The sequence below is a fragment of the Sinocyclocheilus rhinocerous genome, unplaced genomic scaffold (assembly GCF_001515625.1).
Source record: "Sinocyclocheilus rhinocerous isolate Xijiao unplaced genomic scaffold, SAMN03320098_v1.1 scaffold2733, whole genome shotgun sequence".
Lineage (NCBI taxonomy): Eukaryota > Metazoa > Chordata > Actinopteri > Cypriniformes > Cyprinidae > Sinocyclocheilus > Sinocyclocheilus rhinocerous.
In genome coordinates, this window is record NW_015650021.1 from 139,950 (window position 1) to 157,922 (window position 17,973).

The 17,973-nt window shown below is 39.9% G+C and overlaps 2 protein-coding genes across 3 annotated transcripts in view; one reads left to right on the forward strand and one right to left on the reverse strand.

The window, feature by feature from the left end:
- Nucleotides 1–967: 967 nt before the first annotated feature.
- On the reverse strand, nt 968–4,229 carry mrpl2 (mitochondrial ribosomal protein L2). Of its 2 annotated transcripts, XM_016516400.1 has the most exons (8): nt 4,090–4,125; nt 4,037–4,046; nt 3,844–3,917; nt 3,621–3,768; nt 3,007–3,148; nt 2,711–2,937; nt 1,678–1,751; nt 968–1,315 (listed from the first exon to the last, which is right to left on the reverse strand). In XM_016516400.1, exons 3-8 carry the CDS (start codon nt 3,901–3,903, stop codon nt 1,106–1,108), a joined length of 861 nt encoding a protein of 286 aa, XP_016371886.1. In that variant the 5' UTR covers nt 3,904–3,917; nt 4,037–4,046; nt 4,090–4,125; the 3' UTR covers nt 968–1,105. The 2 variants fall into 2 exon arrangements, with proteins under 2 accessions (XP_016371886.1, XP_016371885.1); XM_016516399.1 differs by lacking the exon at nt 4,037–4,046 and having other exon boundaries at nt 3,844–3,915; nt 4,118–4,229.
- Nucleotides 4,230–6,179: 1,950 nt separating this feature from the next.
- Nucleotides 6,180–17,973, forward strand: part of klc1b (kinesin light chain 1b) — a 20,965-nt gene continuing 9,171 nt past the window's right edge. The window contains exons 1-10 of the mRNA XM_016516395.1: nt 6,180–6,255; nt 10,418–10,680; nt 11,463–11,516; nt 12,566–12,644; nt 14,418–14,640; nt 14,764–14,851; nt 15,051–15,152; nt 15,348–15,521; nt 17,515–17,614; nt 17,845–17,897. Of these exons, the coding sequence (XP_016371881.1) occupies nt 10,432–10,680; nt 11,463–11,516; nt 12,566–12,644; nt 14,418–14,640; nt 14,764–14,851; nt 15,051–15,152; nt 15,348–15,521; nt 17,515–17,614; nt 17,845–17,897 (1,122 nt within the window). The 5' untranslated portion in view covers nt 6,180–6,255; nt 10,418–10,431. The remainder of the gene's footprint in view (nt 6,256–10,417; nt 10,681–11,462; nt 11,517–12,565; nt 12,645–14,417; nt 14,641–14,763; nt 14,852–15,050; nt 15,153–15,347; nt 15,522–17,514; nt 17,615–17,844; nt 17,898–17,973) is intronic.

Below are 17,973 nucleotides of genomic sequence, written 5' to 3' on the forward strand. Positions count from 1 at the left end.
ATTGAACAGGTCCCGTCCAGTGTTGGGAAAGTTACTTTTAAAAGTGATGCATTACAATGTTGCATTACTTCCTAAAAAAGTAACTAATTATGTTACTTAGTTACTTTTTATGGAAAGTAATGCGTTACATTACTTTTTAAATCTGGGCGGGGCTTGCTTGTTTGTTTTTAATATAAAAAGTTCTTCTTTTGCATGAAGAATATGACGCAGGAGAAGAAAGTTCAACACTATTCAGCAATAACTAAAATGAAACACAAATGTGTTATTTTTGCTTAGTATGATTGAATTGGATCATCGAAGGTCAGTAGCAAAGACATCGGTTAATAAAATGTGATTAAATACATAAATGATATTTCTTATTTAACATAATTATTGCAGGTTTGTATAATATTCTGAGTTTGCATTTGACCGTATTTATTGATTCTGAAGAACACTGAATGTGTTTGTGTGCAGTGAGATGAGTAAACACATGTTGATATTTAGTCTAGAACTACAGTAAGATCATGTTCACACACAACGCTCTGCACTTACTCCTGATTTCTGTCACCATGGCAACACCAGAGCTGTCACTCAACACATGGATACAAAGTAACTGGAGCTACTTATTTGAAAAAGTAACTCTGATATTTCCCTCTAAATTAAAAAGTAACATGTTACTTTACTAGTTACTTAAAAAAAGTAATGTGATCGCGTTAATTGTAATGCGTTCCCCCCAACACTGGTCACGTCTCACATAACTCCAGATAATCTAATTAATAATCCACTGCAGGACCTTTCCACAGAAACTCATTTTTAAATGATGTGACCCTTTTTAATGCTGTACCTTTGCATGTTTTATATTTGGAGTATGTAATGGCATTTTATAGCGCTGCTGCTTTCATGCTAGCACACGCAGCTGTGTTTAATAGAGGTGTTTATGCACTGGTGAATGAGTCTGTGATTGTGTGAGTGATGAGCCGGGCGCGTGTTCAGCTGACAGTCTGCTTTATTGCAGTGATGGGTGTTATATTAAAGGATAAGTCCACTTCCGAAATAAAAAGACAGATATGAAGATCTTGGATGACACGGGGCTGAGTAACTGATGCACTTCTTGGGCAGACTGGGCTCATGATTTGGCTGCAGACGGCAGGCTGACGAAGCGCTTCATGGGCGGCAGCGGTCTGATCTTGCGTCCGGCCCAGCCGCCCTTCCTCTGCCACAGGCCACTGCTCGGTCTGATGCCCAGCCAGCGGTTCCGGCCCGCCTTTCCGATCACACGCTTGTTGTGCTCCACGTTTGATACCCGGCCGACCGTCACCATACACGCCCCCAACACCTGAGGAGAGAAACCCAGCCAAGCTCTCCTGTGACTCCAGCACACATCACACAGCTTTCAGTCGGACTTACAAAACACTGCAAGCATCTGATGTCTGAACTGATCTCGGCTCAGAGTTATAACATAACATTTTTTGTAGGTTGTCATTCTTGAATGTAACAAGGTGGGGAAAATCCCCCAAGAAGTACAAAAGTTATCTTTTTGTTTTTTGACAAGTTGTTCTACTCTGTGTGAGCAAAGTCAGGGTTTAGTCCAACGCAATAACATTAACTAGAATCTTCAGAAGAGTGAATATGACTGGAACACAACATGAAGGCTAGAGACGGTCACGCAGGTCTTGTGAAGTCCTGGCCGTGGCTCACCTGGATCTGATGTTTGGACGGGAGCTGGACGATGGCGGTGCCGTTGACTTTACGCAGCAGCACTCCACACGTTCCTGCAGACAGACACAGTCACGACTCGTACACACCTGCCAAGCTCGAGGTACACTCATGTCACTGTAAACTACGCGCAGTACTCAAACCTAGCGTTTCTGAACCCGCTATCCAACAGAACAGAACATATACTCCACAACATCAGCTGAATGGAACAAAGAACTTACTTTTGTGATCTTTTTATCTCTGAATGATGCAGAAATATATATTCTGTACTGTAATAAGGGCTGTGTCGGTTAGCAATGGATTATAAATATACTTCATTATTATGAAAATACCTGAAGTGGTTTTGAGAACACAGATAAACGAATCATTGTGGCAGTCGAGTGTTTATTGTCTTAATGTTTCATCGTTCAAAGCGTTTCCATCTTCTTTTACTCCGCTACAGTCATAGCTGGATGCCTTCGTTCATATAAAGGATTTCCGCGCGTACCACAGTTAGCAGAAGCTAGAGATTACGGTTTATAAAGTTGTAAATATGGATATTTTTCTTACACAATCGCATTGCTTCAGAAGGCCTTTATTAACCCCCCGGAGCCGTGTGGACTTCTTTTGTAATGGATGGGTGCCATTTTTTCGACTTCATTCCATTATAAAGCTTGGAATAGCCTGGACATTATTTAATATAACTCTGATTGTATTCGTCTGAAAGAAGAATGTCATACACACCTGGGATGGCTTGAGGGTGAGTAAATCATGGGCTGGTTTTCATTTTTGGGTGAACTAACCCTTTAAAGTACCTTTTCATTATTTAAATCATTTCAAATATTCGACGTTTTATGTTTAATATATCAAAACAGTATTTCTGCATGTGTAACCGCAGGTTAAATGCATTCATGTCCTGCATTAAACAGTGTGTAAACACATCTAAATATCACTTCAGACGCAGCTTCTTTGTTACGGCAGAAAAAACATGTAGATATGATATTTTGTGGTTATGTTCCTGTGGGGTGTGCTGTACCTGCGGCGCGGATGTACTGCGCTCCTCTCCCGGGGAACAGCTCCAGATTATTGACCAGCGTGCCGACGGGAAGAGCCCCCAGCGGATGCGAGTCTCCCTCTCTGGCCAGAACAGCAATGCGTCCGATAGCGCCGGACGTCTGGATCAGATCTCCGGCCTCCATGTGCTCTGTGGCGATGATCCAGCGCTTGCGGCTCCCGCCGGCCACCAGAGCGATATCAGCGGATCTGATGGAGGAGAACACGCTAGTGAGCAGCGGCGCGAGCGATGGGCTGACCGTGAGGACAAGCACTGACCTGCAGGGGTCGTATCTGACCTCCACGACCTTCTCCTCGATGGGCTGCTCCTCTTTACCAGCTTCATAACGCAGGCGCTGGAAGTCGATCATGCGATAGCGCTGCTTGTGTCCTCCGCCGATCCGGTGAGTGATGATCTTACCTGCAGACATCAGAAGCAGCGCTCACTACATCAACACCTGCCTCAGTCTAACAGTCCTTCTTCCTCTACACAAGCATGCTCTGCAGTGAATGGGTGCCGTCAGAATGAGAGTCCAAACAGCTGATAAAAACATCACAATAATCCACAAGTAATCCACAGCACTCCAGTCCATCAGTTAACATCTGGAGAAGACAAAAGCTGAAACTAATCCAGCATTAAGACGATTTTAACTAAAATACCATAGAGTCCATAATCCATAATAACTCTTCCTCCAGTGAAAAAGCTCATCTGCTGTTGTCTCTCACATTAAAATCCAGTGGAGTGCTGTGGATTACTTGTGGATTATTGTGATGTTTTTATCAGCTGTTTGGACTCTCATTCTGACGGCACCCATTCACTGCAGAGCATCCATTGCTGAGACACTGATGCAACTGTTAGTTAAAGCCGGCTGAGCTGAAGGAGAGAGTCTGACCGGTGTAGTCTCGTCCTCCGGTCTTCTTCACGCCGATCGGTCGCACGGTGTATTTGTCCCGCTGTTTCCACAGGCTCCGGTTCTGCCGGTCACACGCGCTCGTCATGAAGCCGCGACTTCCGGTCAGAGCAGCGGAAACACCGGCGATCTGGCGACACGGAATATAAGATCAGGTGAAGTGGTGTCAGGTGAGGGCTGATGAAGAGGATGATGAAGATCTCACCTGAGAGGAGCGCAGAGACAGAGCCCGCAGTGCGCATGACAGCAGACCGACGCTCATCATCACACTAACTCACTGAAATACACCAGCGACACAGTGAGCAAGCACATGAGCTAATACAGCTAATAAACCACAGTGCCACTGCAGCACGCAGATCATGACACCTTATTAAACCGGCTTCATGACGAAGCGAACGGATTGATCTGCTGCTGTATATACCTGATCGACCACTGATCAATAACGCAGCGCTGATATAAACACACGTGCGAGCACTCACCGCGATGTTTGTGTTCGTTCACTCGAAACATTGATGCAAATCCTCGCTCTCTGTCCTTCAGCGCTTCACACGCGTCGCGCTCGGATGACGTCACACTCTCACCGCCCCCTGCGGGTCAGATCCGCCAATCACAGAACGTTCTTCTTCTTCTTGTAGCGTTTATTGGCGGTGGGCAAGCCAACTTCTGGTGCATTACCGCCACCAACTGAACTGGAGAGTGGAATCACGATCGCATTAAACTACGGAAAACATGTATTCTCTTAAAGTTCAAAACGTCCAGTATCTAAAATGTTTTCAAACGCTTTTTGTTTATTGGAACGTTAAGATAACATTCTATTTTATAATTTTGCAAACAATGTTTTCATGTTTTCTGCAACATTTAAAAAATGTGATATTAACGTCCAAATAAATCGTTCCAGAAAAAAAAACGTTCCATGAATGATGTATAAATAATGTTTTTTTGTGTGTGTGTTAACGTTTTGAGAAGATTATTGAAGACCAGTTAAGTTTGAACACTGCAATAATGTTTATTCGTAACTTTAAAGCTGCAGTCCGTAAGTTTTGCCTCTTTGTCGCCATCTCTGTTTGAAAACCTGCAATTGCAGCTATTTGTGTAATTATCTTCATTATGTGGGTTGTGCTCCGTCACGGCTCTAGCGCGGATGAATCTAATGTTTTGAGGAGTGTGTGTGGATATTCACTGTACTTCAGAATCACAGATTCTAGCCTAAATCTTGGAATATATGACCCAAATAACAATTTTCACCGGATATTGTCATCTGAACAAGTAACGAGTCTGCCACTTTTGTTCTGACCAACTGAGGAAAAAAGCATTACAATAAATCACGCTACCAATGGTGATTAAATCTAACGATCACTTAGCTCATATCACATCAGACCGTGCAAATTATTATTACTGTTATACTTTATTCTCAAATTAATAATGTTAACAACATCAGCATTGTGTGACTATGAGTATAGTGTGTATTAGCATCACATGTAGATTTCAATTTCTGCACAGTCTAATCTCTAATTGTCATATCAATCAAGTTTAATATTAAGAAATTCTTTTAACCCAAAAAGCTAATTATTCTTCCTTTGAACTGGTTCTCTTTAAAATACAAAAACTTGTGTAATCCCACGTATAGGCTATCTGTATTCAGATGCACATTTATAACTGGAATATAATTTAATTTCATTCACATGTGTTTCATAAACACATAATCCTTTCTGGATTACAATCCACCATCAAAATGATATTTAATTATTCCGGCTGCTGTGAGAAAAGGCTATAAACGATCCACACCTGCAGGATCCTCACACGCGATAGATAGTCTAGCAGCCGGGACTACTTCTTTATGTTTACAGACGTGTTGTAATGACGCAGTGCCATACTCGAATTTCCCGCGAAAACCTACCCGTACCACTCAAACTACAAAACATTATTATAAGCTAACCGCTGTGAATCAGGCTAAAGCAAGGCAATAGTTTTGAACACTGGCTGGTTATGTACTTGCTCAAATATTGATTTCGGATCATTTATAACAAAAAAAAATGTACGGACTGCAGCTTTAAGAGAATCTCACTAGAACGTTAGCCAAAGTTCTGAGAACGTTATTTCCGCCAAAATTAAAAAGGTTATTGCACTTATTTTCTCAGAACCCCCCCCCTCACGATTCTGCATTCATATCTCGCAATTCTGAGAAAAAAGTAAATATTCTGAGAAAAAAGTCAGAATGAGATTTTTTTTTAAAAATCGCAATTTTCTAGTTTTTTTTATTCTGTGGCAGAAATAAGCTTCAATACACAACATAAAAAACTGAAATAGTCATTTTTATTTGTATTTTATGTTGTTATGATTATTATTGATCAAAGCAACAATAATAATAGGCTTAATAATAATGATCACAATATAATCTATAATAATAAATAATGCAACAATGAATATTATTTGCAGAGGGTTGTTTTGTCTTTTGTCAGAAATGAAAGCCACGCCCATCTGAAAACCACCGCCTGGAGAGTGACGTCATTTCTAACGACGCGTCCGCGCGTGTGCGCATGCGCAGTGTCACCTCCGCAGCGGACATCTTGGAATTAAAGGGGCGCCGAGCGAATCCTGACAAAAGCGACGATTCCAGGTGTGAGATCTCTGTTTTTCTTGCGCTCGTGTGTGTTATAGGAGTGTGTTTATTCTGTTCCAGATGTGTGTGTGTGTGTTGATAAAGCTTGTTTGACGGTCTGTGAGTGATGAAGCGCTCTCTCTCTGTGTTCCTCACGGTCTCTGTTACTGTAATCTCTCGCTGTTATGAGTCTCATGTCACGGTGTTTGAGGTGTCATTAGAGCGACTGTAAGGTGATTTAAGTGCTAAAAGTGTGTTTGTGAGGATCTGGGTGTGTGTTGATGTAAACAGAAGCAGTGTGTCTGTGATTGTGAGGGGAATGTTCCGGATTCGAGGCGGAGGTTAGCAGCACAGCTGCAGGGAATGAATGAGACACTTCGGCAGCAGCCCGAGGGCATTAAACAACTCCCGCCGGATCTCATTAATATAAGTCAGGAGCTGGAGAATCCTGTTTTAATCATAAACCAGAAGGAACTCCCACGTCGTCCCAGTTTGAAACTCATTATCTTCACATCTCCTGATTACAATGCAGAGACAGAATAAAGAGTCAATCCATGCAGTCTTAAAGTGACAGCAACCCAATAAACCTGCTGTGTGTGTGGCTGTGTTCGAAATGGCTTACTGCTTACTGCGCAGTACACAGTGCATACTGCCTACTATTTTTTTTAAAGAATAGTGTGTGAAACAGTATACAATAAGCAATAAATGTTTGAGAGTAGTATGCTTAAGTGCTGTCACATGACAAACACTGAACATTAATTCAGCACAGCTGTCAAGGTTGTTACCTTAGAAACAACTGAGCTAACTGTTCTCTTTACAAAGGCTTGTTAATAAGGCTTCATACTAAACAATGCTATATTGCCTAATTGAACTCATGTCATAATTGATTAACTTTACATATTGGACAGAACTAAATCAACACTGAGCTGTCTTTATTGATATTTTTGGTAGTTACACTAAGTGGCGATATATTAAAAAGCGATATATTCTAGTTACACTAAGTGCAAATAATGATCAATTCTGTTTACACTAAAATAGCAGCATTTTCTTTAGCAACAGGAGTGTAAATAGTAGTTAGGTGGCAGATATTTATACCTCAATACTGTAGTACATTATAAAACAGTATGCAATAACATATTGAGTGTAAATTATCATATATATATAAATTGTATGAGATGAATGCCACTTTATTGGGTCAAAAACCTACCTAAAGCGTACACAACACTGTATTATTTTACAGCGGAAACGCGCTGTAGAGATTAAAGTACACTTTATGTCCTACTAACGATACTGTTTTTAGATACACAGCGGTAGTTTACATGTATATGTATATACGTACAAATACAAGTGTTACATTTATAATTACTATTCCCCACCTCCAGTTCACTCACGCGTTTGAAGATGTCACATGGAGCGTGCTGCATTCTGGGAAACAGTATCCCATGCAGCGTCTTCAGATGCATACATCAAATTTCAGCCAATGTAGCAGTGTAAGGCTTCAGCTTGTAATGACTCTCCCAGCCTCTAGTTGGTGCTGACTTGTAATGACTCTCCCAACCATTAGCTGGCACTGACACTTATGCCATGTAATGACTCTCCCAGCCACTAGGTGGCCCTAGCTTCTGTCGAATTCATTCCAGTACTTTAGTACTGTACATTTAGTTCTGGAACTAAAGCGGTGCGAAAGGCCCTATATGCAGCAGCAGGTATTTATAGGCTGCTGTCCCTTTAAATCCGACTGCACGGATCCAGTATAATGATACACATCCGATTTCTTTCTCAGCTGTTTACATTCATTTAAAACATAACTGACTGTGTTTACGAGAATGATCGTCGAGATGGGTACTATTGACATAATCCTGTGTGTATGTGTCTGTTCAAACATAAGGAGGAGATGCGAAAGACGAATCAACTCGGTGTTTGCGCGCCGTCTGAAATGCGTCTCTCTGTGTGCGCTCGCTTCGCACGTGTGCGGCAGAACTGAAGGGACGATGCGCGACTTACTGCACTTTCTGCAACTTATTGCACTTAACTCTTTTTAACGTCAAGCAATTCTCTGCTATATGCGTCGAACTAAAACTTTGACCTTTTGCAACGTTTTGATTTAAGTAGCGTATTATTAAAATGATTCAGATATCGCACGCCCTTGCGATATTTACATTTGCGATATTTCGATAATTTCTATATATCGTGCAGCCCTAGTCTGCAGTGATCTTAAATATCTGTAAATAGCTGCTGTTTTATCAGATTCACACACATTTTTATCAATAAGGTTTTCCCAAATGCTTTAGTCAGCCAAACCTCATGGAATAAAAATATTTTTTTTTAGATAAAAAGATAAAAGATTTTAAGTTAATAGTTTGCATAAATTATCAACACATTCACATGTTCATGTGTTGGTTAATAGTCACGTGACTTTCAGATGAGCAAATATAACATTTCTTTTTTTAGTGTTTCAGTCTGATTGTTTTATATTAGTAGATTTAGTAGCTTTTCTTCAGCTCACGAACCCAAATTTGTGAAATTTCACGGTTCGGTCCACTTTCAGTGCAGCAGAGGGAACAACATGACTTAAAATTGCATCTGTTTTTTTCTTTTTAATTAAACTGAATAAACTGTATTTCTGGATTGAAATAAAGTCTGTTACTGCTTCATACTGCAGTTTATGCTGCTGTTTCAAATTGAGCGCTTCCACTTTTGGATGCCGAATATTAGTGCAAAATGTATATTATAGTTAGAATGATTGCACATAGCTCAATAGTTTAGTTTGAAGAGCTTAATATAAAGCATGTGTCATGTTTAAAACAACTGTATCGTCCCATTGAGGGGAAACTCAGAGTTTGAGTTATATTTCACACACTGAAGTTATGCAAATGCAGTGATTAAAACAACACTGGATTCATTCAGCACTCATGCATACTGAACCAAATGACCCGTAACAAAACTGTTCCTGTCGTTAATCATGATAATGATGATTACACAGTCATATCTGACGCTCAGTAGGGCTTGAGACTGTTTTCCGTTTAAATTTTTCTGGACTCTTTTTAATGGTTAAATTAAATTTTATTAATCAAAAAGCATGTCTAATTAATTTAAACTTAAACAATTTAACATCAATTTATTAAGAGTTTAACAAAATGTTTAGGGCTCTCTGAAATGTTTTATTTTTCCCCACCCTTACCAGATTCTGTGTTTTAGCATGTCTAATTATTTGAATGCATAAAAACAAGTTTCATTTATTCTTACAATAGCCTTATGAAATGTTTTTGTGTATTTACATTTTTCTTGTTATCAAACGAAGGCGTGAAACATTAATTTATCCTTTCATTAATGAAAATCAAACAATGTTTATTTTTTGGCAAATAAAGGGGATTTAGAATTAAAACATTGAAGAAATATTGTATGATTATTGCTTTTAAAAATAAGGTTTTAATAATTATAGTAGTAGTGTTACGTTCATTCTGCTGAACAGTAATGATGTATTTCTGTCACAATGTCTTCAAGTTAAACCGAACTTTTATTTTGACGGGTTGCCGTGAATACCTTTATATTTCTGTGTGTGTGTGACATGAGGATAGTTTCTCTCACATGCTCATGAAGTGACTCTCAGAGCAGTTCTGGAGATGTTGTTCATGTATTTATGTCCTCATTAATACTAGTCCATATCGCGATTTGATTCAAGTGTAATGACCTGCTTTTGTTTAATTAGTTATGATAATCAAAGCAGTCCTGAGCTAGATCAAGCTGTGATCTCTGCAAACCAAACATTCACTTTAATTAAGTGTTTTTCCCACTAATAACAAGATTTGATCATTAGCTAGCTCCACACTGGAGAGCTACTTTATAACAGAAAATAAAGTTGTAATTCTAACTGAAAGCGACACTGACTGGTTTTTCATGTTTAATGCTGTAAAGCTGCTTGATTTAAGGCTATCTACTGCATAAAGTACTGTATAAATAAACGTGCTGCGAGTACCGAACTGCAAACATACACATGGCTGTAATCAGATGCTTTCTTAACTGCTGCTTTCTCACCGCTGTCAGTTTTTGTCGTGTATTTTTCATTATTGAGAGGAAAGCACATAGCATATATTTACACATCGGTCAAACCGCATTATTGCAGGCTTAAGGTCATGAGATCAGTGGACTACTAACTCTGCATCGCCGTGTCTGTTCTCAGGCCTCTGCTGGATCATGTCCATGATGCTGGCCCCTCGTGATGAGAAGCTGGAGAAGCTGTCGCAGGAGGAGATCATCTCCAACACCAAGCTGGTGATCCAGGGTCTGGAGGCGCTGAAGAACGAGCACAACTCCATCCTGCACAGCCTGCGGGAGACCATCAAGTGTCTGAAGAAGGACGAGGAGGCCAGCGTGGTGCACGAGAAGTCCAGCCTGCTCAGGAGATCTGTGGAGATGATCGAGCTGGGGCTGGGCGAGGCTCAGGTGAGAGACGCCGGGTCACGCTGTACTCAGAACTCATGCTTCTCGGTGCTGTTTCATCACAACATAATATCATGCTGACTCCATCAGTCCAGCTGTGGTTCTCTTTACTGATCCAATCATTTCCCAGCAAAAGAAGCAGTAGCCCCTCCCACTTATTTTCTCAATTGAGAACAACAGTTTGATCCTGAAGTAAAGTAAGTGAGTAAGTTCCAGAAGTAGGGAGATTGACTTTTTTTAATGATAACTTATTAACTTAGTATCTGTCGTATAATAGACTCTACAGTAGGGCTGAAAAATCGATTAATCACAATTAATCGCTTACAAAATAAAAGTATTTATTTTTTTGTGTGTACTGTGTATATTCATATGTATATAGATACACACACATACATGTATATATTAAAAAATATATATGTAATATATATTTATATTTACATATAATATAAATCATATGTGACCCAGGACCACAAAACCAGTCATAAGGGTCACTTTTCTGAAATTGAGATTTATACATCATCTGAAAGCTGAATAAATAATCTTTCCATTGATGTATGGTTTGTTAGGATAGGACAATATTTGAAAATCTGGAATCTGAGGGTGCAAAAAAAATCTAAATATTGAGAAAATCATCTTTAAAGTTGTCCAAATGAAGTTCTTAGCAATGCATATTACTAATCAAAAATTAAGCTTTGATATATTTACGGTAGGAAATTTGCAAAATATCTTCATGGAACATGATCTTTACTTAATATCCTAATGATTTTTGGCATAAAAGAAAAAAGCACCTGGAGTTCATGAACCAGCTCAAGAAGTACGACGAGGACGCGTCTCCTTCGGTGAGAGCAGAGCGTGATCGTCTGACAAACACCTCACTAGTGCTGGAGCTGAGAGTGATGATAGTCCGCTGATAGTCCAGATAATAGTGAGAGGAGAGACACTTTAACCAGTGGCACGTTTAATAGACATTAGTTAAGAAATAATTAAATGCTGTTTGCTTTCGGTGGAAATTTACAATGTGGTCTCTTTTGTTGACATTCTTAAAATAAATTAGTCAACATGAACTGACAACGAACAATACCTCTAAACTACTTATCTTAATGTTAACTTCAACATTTACTTTTAAAATCACTTTTAAAAGTTGTATTTGTTAACATGAGTTAATGAACTGCGGACTAACAAACAAAAAATTAATAATTAAATTGTATTAAATAACATTATGAAAGATTAATAATCATATTGCACAATTGCATTTTATTAAATTACATTAACAGAGATTAATAAACACTGTAATGAAAATTAGGCTGTGTTTTACTCACCCCCGAGGCATCCAAGGTGATTTTTATTAAATAACATTAAAAGAGATTAAAAAATGCTGTAAAAATATATTGCACAATTGCGTTTTTATTAAATAACATTAACAGATTAATAAATGCTGTAAATTGAACAATTGCATGTTTATTAAATAAGATGAATACATTCATAAATGGTGTAAATTGAACAATTTTATTTGTATTAAAAATAATGCTGTAAAAAATATATTGCACAATTGCATTTGCTGTAATAAATGCTGGAGTTTGTGTAGATCTCAGCTCCTCTGCAGCACAGGGACAGAAAGTGTGTCCATCTGAAGCCTTTCTAGTGGTTTTAATCCAATGATCCAGTGAAGGAGCTTCTTTCAAGCTGTTTCCATCCTTTAATTATGACTTTCTGCAAAGATGAATGTTGTTTTTTAGGAGTTTTATCCCGGAGCAGTGAGTGTAGTTTGTACAGGTCTAGAGCTCATAATTACAGTCATTCCAGCAATGATGTGAGCTCAACATGAACACAGTGCTGCACGTCTCACAACCGTCTGTCTGTCTGTCTCTTTATCTGTCTGTCTGTCCAGGAGGAGAAGGACGGTGAGCCGCCCAAGGACTCTCTGGACGATCTCTTTCCTAACGATGAGGAGGAACACTCTCAAGGAAGTGAGTGAACATCACTGCAGGCCAGAGATTATCTTACTATAGGGAGATGAGAGGGTCTGTATTAGGGTCTGTGTGCCTTAATAACCATCACATCACAGCCTTGACGTCACTGAATTTCAGTCAGAGTTGTGCGACACTCAGTCACTGTTTACGGATCCTATAGGAATGAATGAGAAGTGCCACCTGTCGCAAAAAGTCAGTGACTTCTCTTATAAAACGGCATTTTTTAGTTGTAAACTAAAAATAGTTAAATCCAAAAGTATTGTTTAGTGTAAAACATATTGAAGATTAGCAGATAGGCTGTCGATTCATTAAATGATAAGCCGGTTCCTCTAAAAAGCTGTTTATTCAGCGTAGTGAAGCCTCTCCTCCATTGACACCCATTCAAACAGAACAGCGGAAGCGTTAAAGGTCCCATATTGTACACCTTTCTGGAGTTTTATTTTAGGTTTTGATGTCCTTAAGAATATATATTTGCGGTATAAGTACCAAAAACTCAGTTATCGTGAAAAAAGCCAGGAGATTTCAGTTTTGACAATATGGGACCTTTAACTTTAGCCGTTACGCTTTTTTTGGCACCGAAATGAAAATTCTTGGCCGAAGCCAAATTAAATGAAACACTGGGCTGGAGGCCGAATACCGAACATGGTTTTTCACATTTTCATGTATTTTGCCAATTTTTTTCACCATTGCATAAATTAAATAGTCAAAATGTGCTTTATAATGTTTTGTCTTGCAAAGAAAAATAATCAATTACAAAACAACAATTTAAAAATATTTACTTAAAACTGAAATTTTTTTTACATTCTAGCAGACGCTATACCAACAAAGCACAATTGAACTTAAAATCAACAAGCTAGTAAAATAATATTTTTTTGGCCATTTTTGAGACCCCCTTCTTGAATCAGAATGTATTTTTTACTGTACAAATAAATGCAGCCTCACTGAGCAGAAGAGACGTCTTTTAAAACATTAGAAAATATTACAGATCCCAATTTGAACACTGTGTGAATGTTATAATAAATGTATTAACAGAGCTGTTGTAATTATTGTTATCAATATTATTGTCTTACTTTATTTTATTTTACAGAACAACAGTAAAATTACATTTATGAATGTTGATGCAGCTTTTATTTTGGCAGAAACCCGCAGGAAGACCTCTTTGTTGACAACAGCAGATTTATAAATAATGTTTGTTGCATGTATTATTGTAAGAATTGATAAAAATGTGGCTGAGCAGCTGACGAGTAACACTGTTTCAGCGCAGATTTGGACTCTGAACCCTGGCTAACGAGCTCGTCAGCGCTGTCAGAACACATGCAATCCGTGTGTGTTTTAGAAAACATAACATTCTGCAGTTTATTTACTATTTAAGGCCATTTTGTGATTTCACTCATCATACAGTAACCAGCAGCAACCACCCTTCCTCTTCTCATCGAGACATGCGATGCAGAGCTAAACAGTCTCTCGCTGTCGGTGCTTTAATGATTTTACGTCTTTCTCAGACACTTTTAAAAGCTTCCACACTGTGACATGTTTGCTGCATTAGTGCACACTTCTATTTGATTGCGTCACGTCATTGTTCGGTACAATTTATTTGGTCTTTCTGCTTATTCTCCACTTATTATATTTACTATTTTTGGCTGAATAATTTCGGTTGCCAAACATTTGGTGCATCCCTAGTTGCAGGCCTGCCTTCTAGTGGCTTTGTGTCGTCTCAGGTGAGCGTCTGTCGTTAACCCTGCTCTGACCTCTGACCTCTGCCCTCTGCAGTGCAGCAGCACAACAGTGCGGCGGTGGCGGCGGCGCAGGGCGGCTACGAGATCCCCGCGCGGCTGCGGACGCTGCATAACCTGGTGATCCAGTACGCGTCTCAGGGACGCTACGAGGTGGCTGTGCCGCTCTGCAAACAAGCTCTGGAGGATCTGGAGAAAACCTCGGGACACGACCACCCCGACGTGGCCACCATGCTCAACATCCTGGCACTCGTGTACAGGTGAGAGAGTGATCTTCACAGTGATTCACCACACTATCACTATCATGTGCTGACTTCACCGTCTGTGTGTGTGTGTGTGTGTGTGTGTGTGTCTGTGTGTGTGTGTGTGTGTGTGTGTCTCAGGGATCAGAATAAATATAAAGAGGCGGCTCACCTGCTGAACGACGCTCTCTCCATCAGAGAGAAAACACTGGGCAAAGACCATCCTGCTGTAAGTCATCTGTATTTAATCAGTTCAGATTCAGACTCCCAATAACAGGAAAAACTACAGCTCTTCTTACGAACTGTTTTGAGGATGCAATAGTAGTGTCACTCTCTCAGAGCCGTGTGTCTCATGAGATCAGTGTTGATTATGGTTTGTTATGTTTGTTATGTGAGATGGTCAGCTGGTTTCTGCTCTTGTGTTTCAGGTTGCAGCCACTCTCAATAATCTGGCAGTGCTGTACGGGAAGAGAGGCAAGTATAAGGAGGCCGAGCCGCTGTGTAAACGAGCTCTGGAGATCCGAGAGAAGGTCAGTGCTCACCATAAACACTGAGATCTCTGCCGTGTGAGATGAGTGATTACTCGCTCGTCTCCTGAGGAGTTTTGATGGAGCAGCAGAATGTGATTAAACACTGACAGCAGCTGTTTATTTATTTAAACTCTTACATTTAAATGATTGTCCTAATGAATTAGCCTTGTCTCTGTGTGTGTGTATATCTGTCAGGTGCTGGGGAAGGATCATCCTGACGTGGCGAAGCAGCTGAATAACCTGGCGCTGTTGTGTCAGAATCAGGGCAAGTATGAGGAGGTGGAGTATTATTACTGCAGAGCGCTGGAGATCTACGAGTGTCGGCTCGGCCCAGACGACCCCAACGTGGCCAAAACCAAGAACAACCTGGTGAGTCTGAGCAGTGCTGCGGAGAGTTACTTTTAAAAGTGATGCATTACAATGTTGCGTTACTCCCTAAAAAAGTAACTAATTACGATACTTAGTTACTTTTTATGGAAAGTAATGCGTTATGTTGCTTTTGAGTTACTTTTTAAATCTGGGCGGGGCTTGCTTGTTTGTTTGCTGTACGGGAAGAGAGGCAAGTATAAGGAGGCCGAGCCGCTGTGTAAACGAGCTCTGGAGATCCGAGAGAAGGTCAGTGCTCACCATAAACACTGAGATCTCTGCCGTGTGAAATGAGTGATTACTCGCTCGTCTCCTCCTGACGAGTTTTGATGGAGCAGCAGAATGTGATTAAACACTGATAGCAGCTGTTTCCTCTGATTACACCACAACGACAGAGCCTATTTATTTCAACAATATTCAGCAATAACTAAAATGAAACACAGATGTGTTATTTTTGCTTAGTATGATTGAATTGGATCATCGAAGGTCAGTAGCGAAGACATTGGTTAATAAAATGTGATTAAATACATAAATGATATTTGTTTTATTTAACATAATTATTGCAGGTTTGTATAATATTACTGTACACTGAATGTGTTTGTGTGCAGTGAGATGAGTAAACACATGTTGATATTTAGTCTAGAACTACAGTAAGATCATGTTCACACACAACGCTCTGCACTTACTCCTGATTTCTGTCACCATGGCAACACCAGAGCTGTCACTCAACACATGGAAACAAAGTAACTGGCGTTACTTATTTGAAAAAGTAACTCAGATATTTCCTTCTAAATTAAAAAGTAATGCGTTACTTTACTAGTTACTTGAAAAAAGTAATCTGATTACGTAACTCGCGTTACTCTAGAACTACAGTAAGATCATGTTCACACACAACGCTCTGCACTTACTCCTGATTTCTGTCACCATGGCAACACCAGAGCTGTCACTCAACACATGGAAACAAAGTAACTGGCGTTACTTATTTGAAAAAGTAACTCAGATATTTCCTTCTAAATTAAAAAGTAATGTGTTACTTTAAAAAAGTAATCTGATTACGTAACTCGTGTTACTTGTAATGCGTTCCCCCCAACACTGAGTGTGAGAACAGCGCTTCTGCAGCCGGTTTAAACACACGCTTGATAAGCGGCTGCATTTGCATTTTACCCTCATCATGCAAATATGAGCAGAGCTGCAGCAGAATTCATCAGAGCGTCTGCCTTTTGTGTGCAGCTGTACTTCCTGTGTGTTCTATACAGGGCTGTCGATTATGGAGAAATAGTGCATTCAAATGTTTAATGCATTTAAAGTCCAGACTTGTCCATCATCTTACACTGATTGCATGATGAAGTCTATCAGAATGCAGTTATATGTGTCTAAAATTCAGGATATGAGGGCAAAAATGACTCTCTTATATTTATATCATATGATATAGTTTAGTAATATCACACCAGCAAGAGTGATGTTTTTCCCCAGTATCTGCACGACTGCAAATGTGAGATTGATTTACACAACAGATCAATAAACAAGACATTACTATTGTGTTACATTTTAGACACAATATTGTCTGTTTTTTGCCCAGTTTTGCAAATAAAAAAGCCACTGCAAGAACGATCGACACACAGCGGTGATTCATTACTGAATGAATCCACGGTTTAGGACAAATCAAGCGAGTCAATGATTCAGTGACTCGTTCATAAGGAGTCACTTGCTTCGGTTCTGAATGAATCAGTTGAATGAATGACTGAATGACTCATTCATTAAGACTTGCCGCCACCTACTGGTGCTTTTAGTTTCATAGTTTGGGGTATCATTAAATTTCATATTACACACACACACACACACACACACACACACACACACACACTCACACACACACACACACACACACACACTCTCTCTCACACACACACACTCTCTCTCACACACACACTCATTCACTCCATCTGTCTCTGTTGGATGATCTTCATCAGCAGTGAACGCTCTCGTCTCTCCGCAGGCGTCCTGCTTCCTCAAACAAGGCAAATACAAAGAAGCCGAGGTCCTGTACAAAGAGATTCTGACCCGCGCTCACGAGAAGGAGTTCGGATCGGTGGACGGTGAGTGACGTTCAGAGATGCTCACAATGAAGCTGCTGCAGGTTTGACAGAGAAAATATGAACATGATTACATGCACTTCAGTATTTCAGTATGAATCATTGTGGTTCTAGAATCTAGTGGTTATGAATCAGACTTTATTTAATGAGTGTTCAAAAGACTGACCCTGATTCTAGTCTGATACAACAGAGAGCATCATGGGTAATGATGTCACCTGTGTGTCTGTTTCCAGCTGAAAACAAGCCCATCTGGATGCACGCGGAAGAGAGAGAGGAGATGAGCAAGGTGTGTGTGTGTGTTGATCTGCTGTCTCATTCTGTGTGTGTGTGTGTTGATCTGCTGTCTCTCACTCCGTGTGTGT

Excerpts from the sequence above, each read along its gene's own strand:
- mrpl2 (XM_016516399.1), bottom strand. The coding sequence starts at position 3,903 with ATGATGAGCGTCGGTCTGCTGTCATGCGCACTGCGGGCTCTGTCTCTG. Across the intron at positions 3,149-3,620 it reads CGGAGGACGAGACTACACCG|GTAAGATCATCACTCACCGG; the intron begins GTCAGACTCTCT and ends TGATGTCTGCAG. Across the intron at positions 1,316-1,677 it reads CGTCCAAACATCAGATCCAG|GTGTTGGGGGCGTGTATGGT; the intron begins GTGAGCCACGGC and ends TTCTCTCCTCAG.